General features: G+C 41.5%; 1 protein-coding gene across 3 annotated transcripts; it reads right to left on the bottom strand.

Annotated features, from left to right (window-relative positions):
- Positions 1 to 3444: 3444 nt before the first annotated feature.
- Positions 3445 to 8123, bottom strand: LOC107654967 (protein L-Myc-1a-like). 3 transcript variants are annotated; one of them, XM_016442320.1, is made up of 3 exons: positions 7766 to 8123; positions 6564 to 7153; positions 3445 to 4525 (listed from the first exon to the last, which is right to left on the bottom strand). In XM_016442320.1, exons 2-3 carry the CDS (start codon positions 7126 to 7128, stop codon positions 3972 to 3974), a joined length of 1119 nt encoding a protein of 372 aa, XP_016297806.1. In that variant the 5' UTR covers positions 7129 to 7153; positions 7766 to 8123; the 3' UTR covers positions 3445 to 3971. The 3 variants fall into 3 exon arrangements, with proteins under 3 accessions (XP_016297806.1, XP_016297805.1, XP_016297804.1); XM_016442319.1 differs by having other exon boundaries at positions 3445 to 4531; positions 6564 to 7141; positions 7766 to 8118; XM_016442318.1 differs by having other exon boundaries at positions 3445 to 4531; positions 7766 to 8117.
- Between the last annotated feature and the right edge of the window lie 814 nt (positions 8124 to 8937).

Here is an 8937-nt window from a genome sequence, read left to right as displayed (position 1 = left end):
CTTCAGCCAATCACAGCACAGAGGGGGGCGATTTCAAATAATGCCACTGGGTCTAGTTGAAGGCTTTCTCTATTCTTCTGAGAGTGCATCCACACAATGCAACAGCTGTTTCTTACCAGTGTGTACACATAGAGTGGGGAAGTGGGGAAGTCGTGGCCTAATGGTTAGAGAGTCGGACTCGTAACCCAAAGGTTGTGGGTTTGAGTCTCGTACCAGCAGGGATTGTAGGTGGGGGGAGTGAATGTACAGCGCTCTCTCCCACCTTCAATACCATGACTGAGGTGCCCTTGAGCAAGGCACCGAACCCCCAACTGCTCCCCGGGCGCCGCAGCATAAATGACTGCCCACTGCTCCGGGTGTGTGTTCACGGTGTGTGTGTGTGTGTGTGTTCACTGCTGTGTGTGTGCACTTTGGATTGGTTAAATGCAGAGCACTAATTCCAAGTATGGGTCACCAAACTTGGCCACATGTCACGTCACTTTTTTAGAGACAAACCCCTGAAATCCTAAAACCACTTAGGAATGTAATACACTGTAATACACACACACACACACAACTGTTACAATTGCAGTTGTAAATAAAACAAAGATTGGGGTATATTTTAAGAAAATACAATTTCAGTTTTACTACTCCAAAATGTTTAATTCAATGTGTTGAAATTTACATAAATTTTTGTTTTTTTTCCAGTGTACTTTCAATTTTATGTGCAAAAAATCAAGCACAGGCATGTATTTCCTGCATTTAAGGCAGCAATTTAATTTAGTTGTAGTTCATTAGATAATCTTGATTTAATTAAAAGTCTTCCAATAATAAGGATGGCCCAATGACTCCATGGCCAGTGAGAGTTTCGACAATTATTGAAAAGGTCACTATATCTTACATCTTTTTGGCATGCATTTAGAGTCAGCATGAAATTTAAGTGTGACCGACTCTGACTACTATCATATTGTATGTATTTCTGAGTGAAATGGCTATCAAACAAGATAAAAATCTGTGAGTGTTGCATACTGGTATACAGGCAGATCTGACTGCAGTTGGTTTAACTGAAGTGTGGCCTTGTATCCATCAGCAGAGAGAAGTGAGCATCACAGGAATAGCAAGTTATGATTAAAGATTGTCAAAAAATGTTCTAAGAAAAGGAATGCACAGATGAATAATTTACAATATCACCAGTAACATGCATTAAATATATATATAGGGTCCATTCTGATTTTGTGCCAATGGCGTCTAATAGTGTCTTTATATATTTTGGTGGCAAAATGAAGATGTGTATTGTAGCCAGATGACTTTAGTGTATAAACCAATGAGATTAAGGTTACTTCAGATCAGAGATTTGAGCCAAAAGCACACCCAATAAAGGCTGTTGCTGATTTATTTAAAAAAAAGCAATGTTTGGACAAATGGATTCTGAGTTCCAGAGCAAGTAAAATGCAATAAACTTGCTTCTGTGCCACACCCAGACCAAAACGTTCACAGACAGTGAGGTGAGAGACAGACTGAGAGAAGGAGAGGCATAAACACTGCCTGTTCTGTGTTCAACTCTCTGACAAAGAGAAAAAGAGAAATGAAAGAGATTGAAGAGAGAAAGAAACACAGACAGGGATTAGGAAGTGGGAATGAAATAAGTGAGTGTGTGTGGCATAGATTAGCTTCATTAGGATCAGTGGGTCACCGGTTGTTTGGAGCTGTCTGACTTCCTGTGATTCTATGGGAATGGAATCTGGGTCAGTGGTTGGCAGCGATGGTGCCGGTATGAGCTATGTATGTCTGAGAGAGAGAGACACTGTTTCTGTGTGGATTCTTATGTAATAGACTGAATAAAAGGGAGAGTGATATGACCTTTTTAGCACTGATGGAAAATAAACACACCAATAATAGCTGCACCATAACAAAAATGTCTAGTAAATAAAGTTACAATTTTTAACAGTGGGAACAGTACACAACCCAGTAGCAGGCAAGTTTCATATCTAACTTCACCCATAACACTTTTTACTCTTTTTTTTTTTCACCTTAAAACAGTAAAACATTAATATTGTAAAATGGTATCACAGTTAAAAAATGAAATTACAAAAATTATTTAGAATTGAAATTTCAGCAACCATTACTCCAGTCTTTTTTTGGGCGCAATGATATTACGCAGCGCCTGAAAATAGGCTAACTTCCGCCAACATAACCAACGTGACCACCTGCTTGCACAGGAAATCCTTCCGTTGGAAGTTACCTAGCTGGGGACTTTTTTCAGGCGCTGCGTAATATCATTGCGCCTGCTGCACCCATGGTACAGCAGCAAAGTTCCTTGATTATTACGCCGGAATGAGAGTATAGTTCCTAGCCATATCGGCCTAGAAAATCGCAACTTTTCATTTTCCGTCGGTCTTAGTACACGATGTAACTACAGAAGAGTCAAGTTTTAAATAGGAAAAATATCGAAACTCTTTGGTCATTTTTGAGCGAGATGCTAATGGTCTAATCAGATTCAATGATCTATGCTAAGCTGCAGCTAAAAGTGCTACCGCCAGACCCGGAGATCGGCTGAATGGATTCGAAAACGGTAAAACTCAATTGTTTAACTCTAGGGGAGCTGGAAAATTAGCCTATTTTCAAAAATAGTGGAGTGTTCCTTTAATACTTTTGTGGCAACCATGATACTTTTTACAAATAAAGTTCAAAAGAACAGCATTTTTTTTTTTTAATAGAAAGTTTTGTAACACACTAAACTAAACCTAATGTGAAGAAATTCAAATATACAGGAAAAGGCATAGTGCTGCTTACATCACTTCCTCTTTTGGCTTCCTGCATCCCAAAATGCACCTTTCCCACTTCTGCAGATTGAAGAATTCAGTTGAACAAATGAGACATGTGGGACTGCATTTAAAGTACATGTGAGGGAATAAGCTTCTGTATGTGACTGACAATTTTAATTTTTATTCAAATTGTAAGTAAAATGATACTCCCATAAGCACAAGTCAGTTTTCACACCTCTACCGTTTCGCCGTTTAACCTGTTGTTCAGGATAACGGGGGTAAAGGTGATTTTTGAGCTACCTGTTTTTCAGTAAATATCCAGGCTACTTCCTCTTTCTGCTTTAACCGCAGAAACACAGAGGGAAGGATCTGAAAAACTTCTCTTAATCGTTTTGCTGCACAAGACTGATTAGGTAGTGCAAGACAAACATCTAATTTCTGAATCAACTTTTTACCAGGTTAATCGAGAACTTTACATAAGCTTAAACCACATTTTTATTAGATGGATTTTGTTCCAGTTCCTTTAGTGGAATTATGCCACCTATGCTAGATCAGGAACTAGAAAGAATATCTCAACAAACTGGCAAGTGTTAGTTTTGGACCCAGATTCTGGCATTTCAGAAAAGTGTGTGTACTTGAGAAAATGTGCCGAGAAGCCCAAATTTCAATAAAACAAACAAAAATAACAGGGAAAGCCACGTCATTTTAGATGCTTTATTCTTTAACAAAATAGAATCTCTGTGCAGTTCGTGAGTAGATACAGGAGGAGAACATCCTCTGAATACAGTATTTACAGCAGATTTTGTACAGATCACGTTATGAACAAGACACTTCAAATTTTCTACACAACGTTTTCGAACACCATGCTCCCCTCACATTATACACCCTACACACCACCCACATGCATACAAACACCACCCACCCTTCTCGCTACGGAGGTAAATTCATCAATATAACTTCCTCTGCATCGCCATCCGCTGAGGTTTATAAAGGCATTGCATGTGCACATTTGTCATTGTCTCCTCACACAAAGTTCCCCACATCTCAACTAAAGTCTAAAGCCCAGCACACCCATGTACAGATCCCTTCAAGAAGGGCATAATTCAATGTGGTTTTAAAGACCTCCCTGCAGTGTTTTAAGTGTCATTTCAGTGAATGACAAACAATCTCGTCCATAATGAGCTTTGGAAATATTGTGCCGAGTAAAAGCAGATTTTTTTTTTTCCTTTAGGAGTTCTGTAATACACTGATCCTGCGGAGAAGCTGTTGTTGTTTGGCTTTGAGTTTTCTCTTCTCCTGAGCTTGACGCCGTTGGCGCGTATGCAGCTGCAGCAGGTATTCCGTCGCCTGCTTCAGAATCGCCACCTTCGAGGTCTTTGAGGATACAGACAAACCTGGAATCTCCTCCCGGAGCGCCTGGAACCTCGAGCGAAGGTCGTCTCTCCTCTTTCTCTCCAGAAAGTTCCGACGCTGCTCACTGGAGTCCTCAGAGTCCGATGTGGCAGGTGAAGAAAGTAGAGATGAGGGAGAGGATGAAGGCTCCAGATGTGGCCGTTTGCTCACAGACTCCATCTCATCAAAGTCATCCTCAGGATCCGTGTCAGGGGAGGGGGCGGCGTAATTGTGCTGCTGCCGATGCAGCGACACGTGGAAGCGCTTGGGACATGGTCCAAATGGATCAGCACTCACTGTAATGGTTACCGGTGTACGGCGACTTGGAGGGCGGCCACGTTTTGGTCGGTTGTCTACTGTCACCACGTCAATCTCATCATCATCCTCATTGTCATCTGAGGCAATAAAACATTTGGCACATTTAGCAAAAGCATTTCAAATCAATTGAGAAATCTTTTCCAAATGCGAAAACACTTGATCAGACTCAAAACATAAACCAAATAAAAAATAAAAAATAAACTGACAAGGAATCAAACAAATAGCAATCAATGCATCCACTGCATAGAAATTAACCAATGTGTTGTAGTGGTTTATTCACTTCACCTCAATAAGTCAATCTGTTGAATGTTTTACAGTTCTTAGCAAGGAAGTTGCATTCCATCTCTACAGCTACATGAGCTGGTTTCGTTTTTCAACTTCTGTGGTCATTTTAATGGCAAAACTATTTAAAACTACCAAACTACTTCAAAGACCCATTATAATAAAGAAAAATTCCCAAAACTGATTTGGATGCGTGAGCAGTGCTGTTGTTGTTGGCTAAAACTATTAAAAATGGCTTTCGTAACTAAAATTGTACAAATAAAATGCATTAAATGCATAAATAATGCTTTCTTTGCAACCAACTAAATAAAAGATCATTTAAAATACAATTTTACATAAATACTACAAATAATAAAGTCAGAAAGTTTTCTTTACATTGAAACGTTGCATTAGCTTGCCTGCAGCAAAAATTGTTTTATGAGGTTAAAGGGTTAGTTCACCCCAAAATGAAAATGAGGCTGTTTTACTCACCCCCGATGCATCCTAGGTGTATATGACTTTCTTCTTTCAGACGAATCCAGTCGAAGTTATATTAAAAATTGTCTTTGATCTTTCAAGCTCTATCGTTGTACTCAGCGCGTGTTGCATTGCTTCTGTACAAAAGACGTGAAATAATAAGCACCTTTCCATAAAACAAAAAAAAGTGTCTCACACGGCTCCGGGGGGTGAACAAAGCTGGTACTGACGCAACGGCGCAAGGTCAGCGCGCACACACCTCTCTTTCTCTGCGTCTGCTCTGTACAGCAAGCGGCTGAGAGGAGCAGCGCCTTAAGTTAAAATAGATATTATGTTGCTTCTCTAATTTTACATGCAAATATAGCCGAAATCACAGCACAGGAATTGTCTGTGTCTTGTCTTTTCTTATGTGCGTTTCATTTCATCAGACGATGGCTCAAATATAAAGCAGGATTTTTGTGCAGATTAACGACTTGGAAGGGAGAGCTGGTTATGCAGTCTTAAAGGGCCGCATTTCAGTCACTATTTCATATTTATTCTGTTGTCTGACAACAGAAACAGTAATATATATAAATGAAAACAGTTTTATTGATAATTTGGCTGCATTAAAATACAGTATGTGAGCACAGAGAGACAAATGTAAAAGGCAACAGAAGCGATGACATCATGAATATGCTAATTAGCGAATGACGTCATCTGGCGACATTTAGCGACTTTTCAAACTGGCTTTAGCTACTTTCTATTGAAAGAAGTTGGCAACACTGAATGACTCATTACGAATTTGGGAAGACGTTTGTTGCACGTATCGCATTGTCACATGCCTTGTAAAAATTCATAAAAATGTTACTAAGCAACTGACGAGTAACAGTTTCAGCGCGACAATTTTTAATATAACTCTGACTGGATTCGTCTGAAAGAAGAAAGTCATATACACCTAGGATGCATCGGGGGTGAGTAAAACAGCCTCATTTTCATTTTGGGGTGAACTAACCCTTTAAGTGTCTCTGATGAAAGGAGCGGAGTTCCCCCTCACTACTGTACAGGGAGTAGGAAAAACTGGGTGAGGAGATGGAATGGACTACAGTACTTTGGGGAGATGAATGGAATCCGCTCCACTAATTCACAATCCACATCGGCTTTTAGTCGGCAAGTGGCTTTGGCTTCTTGTGGAACAATTTTCTTCGGAGATCTACACTAACCAACTGCCAAATCTGGTCTGAACCGCAAGTTACATATTAATTACTTGGTTAACTTCCATCTTCATAACACATGCTATACAGCAGACTATCACCTCATTGTCTCAGCATTATTCTGAAGTACATATCAACTCGTGCCATCAATGCTGGGAGGTAATAACATGTAGTCTCTTACCGGATGAGTCAGAGCGACACTCAGAACCGGAGGAGCCAGCAGCCATTTTCTTGTTATGAGGGACAGGGAGCTCCAGGACTGCGGCGGGGTTCACGCACTGTGACGCCTGGGTCCCGGTCACGGGCGTGCCCGATGCGGCACGAGCAGCTTTCTGTGCACTTGAGGTCTGAATCTGAGCGGTCACCGGAGCTCGCTCGCCATGAGCCACTTTTTCCAGCCGGTGACTCGTGGAAAAGCCACTCCACATGCAGTCTTTGATAACGATAGAGCCCAGATTCCCAAAAATGTCCAGTGGGTCGAACTTGTGCAGCCCCTCGTACTCCTCATCACGTGTCAATACCTTAGGCGACACCCACCCGAGCCGGTCCCCCGGTAACGACAGTAGCCAGTCCCTATCCAGCGTCCTTGAGGGCGACATGGGTGGGGTGGGAAGCAGCTCGAATTTCTTCCATATATCCTCGCTCGGGGCTGTAGAGTTAAAGAAATCCTCCTCGGTGTCCATCTCGTCGTAAAAGTAGTGCTCCATGTCCCAGCCGAACAGTGTGTGAGTGTTGACTCCAGGCATTGCTGCAGAACTTCTACAAGATTATCTGTGAAGACAACGAGTCATTAGATCAAATGATGCCTGCTCACGTGGAGTTCGACTGCGTTGCAATGCACAAGCAAAACGCACTCCCTAATTGTATGTGCTCGCTCTATGCATTGCTTAAACTCACAACATACTTTAATGCACATTTGCAATGCTAAAAAGCACAATATTTACATGCAAACACATTATCACTAAATGCATTGCAAACGCGATTTTTACACGCAATCCCTTATGCTGGCGATTTATCAATTGCATTTATGACATAGCATTTATGTAGCACATGCATAACTACAGATAATCGCATATAACAAGTGTTTGTGCAGCACCAAAATAACCAAAGAAACGAGTCAAGTTTATTAACACTAACAGGAAATTATAACCAACCACTGCAGATTGAAAGTCTCACAGAAACCAACGGTTGCGACGTGAATGTGTAAATTACTCTCATAAAGATTAGACGCACTAACAAGGGGGTAAAGGGAGCACCTGGTCCGATTAAAGGATCCAGGAAATGTTCAACAGCCCACGGGTTCACGCCAAAGTTTACAATTAAATGAACTTTGAATTCATGTCAGATCAAGTTAATGGTATTCTGGTGTAAAAATGCACTTACCATGGGGTCGCAGACCTGCAAAGTCCAGGCAGAGTCTACGGGACGCGCAGAACAGAACAAAGAAGCGCAGCGTCCGGTAGAACTCCGGTACACACGCGCTCACTAAACAATAGCGCGCTTCTCCAGCCGCCTTTGTATTACGGCCGTTTAACCTGAACAACGAGAAAAGTTTTTTTTCCCCGTGCGGAAATAAAGCGGGTGTCCTGTTACAACGGCAGCAACGATCGATCCGGCGTGGTGCAGTGCAGTGCAGCCGCACCCTCCCCCAGCCCGCTGCTGGTGAGCTTTCGCGCCAGATCTGCGTCTTTGTGTGCGAGAGCTCAGCGTGGACCCACCCACCGGAGGCGCTGGGCGGGGAGAGCGTGTGAACCGCCGCTTATTATGAATGTGAAGGCAATTTGCAGCACTAAAATAAGTATTGAAAATAGAAGCCCCCTCTACGTCACTACTACAATCTAATCACGATTGAGTTTATGCGTCCTTCTAGTTGTCTTCTGATGCGTGACGCACTAATCAATATTTTGTGTCTAAACTGGTGAAGACAGCACGCGCTAGACGCAAACACTGCACTCTGTACCGTTTTATTCAAGTATCTGTTGTGAAAGAAGAAAGTCATATACACCTAGGATGCTTCGGGTGTGAGTGAAACGCAGCCTAATTTTCATTATTGACTGAACTAACCCTTTAAGTAAAGTGTTACTGATTATATTAAATTAAATAGTTATTTCATTAATTTCAAAGTGGATTTTTTCAGTAAAAGTTTTTATCTCAATTAATCTATTCCACAGACTAAATACATGTAGTTCTTTTGTCCATGTCTCATGAATCAGTGATCAGTGTTGTATAATTTACATTTGTTGGAGAACTGTTAATGCATTTCTTTTTATTATATGATTTCAGTCAGAAATTGCAACTCTGCTACTTTGGTTCTGGCAATATAGCCACATCTATTGTTCTTGTGGAGCCAAGATTTTTTTTGCCATTTGGATTTTGCACTCACATGGAAGATTTGTGGTTTATTACAGAGCAGTTAATGGTTGTGTTGACGTCAGAGTCCATCCATGCACCCCTCCACCCCCTGGCCACCCAACACACTTCTCACTGAGAGCACAGTGTGAACGATAGACGAGTAGAGGTGTTATCTAATGCTTGACCTTATAGGGCATCACACA

Source organism: Sinocyclocheilus anshuiensis, unplaced genomic scaffold, assembly GCF_001515605.1.
Source record: "Sinocyclocheilus anshuiensis isolate Anshui unplaced genomic scaffold, SAMN03320099.WGS_v1.1 scaffold487, whole genome shotgun sequence".
Lineage (NCBI taxonomy): Eukaryota > Metazoa > Chordata > Actinopteri > Cypriniformes > Cyprinidae > Sinocyclocheilus > Sinocyclocheilus anshuiensis.
This window is presented reverse-complemented; position numbering and strand designations above follow the sequence as displayed.

What these genes read in the sequence shown, in the direction of transcription:
- LOC107654967 (XM_016442319.1), bottom strand. Translation starts at nt 7,128, where the DNA reads ATGCCTGGAGTCAACACTCACACACTGTTCGGCTGGGACATGGAGCAC. An exon ending in GTGTCGCTCTGACTCATCCG is followed by an intron (nt 4,532 to 6,563) that starts GTAAGAGACTAC and finishes TTATTGCCTCAG; the next exon opens with ATGACAATGAGGATGATGAT.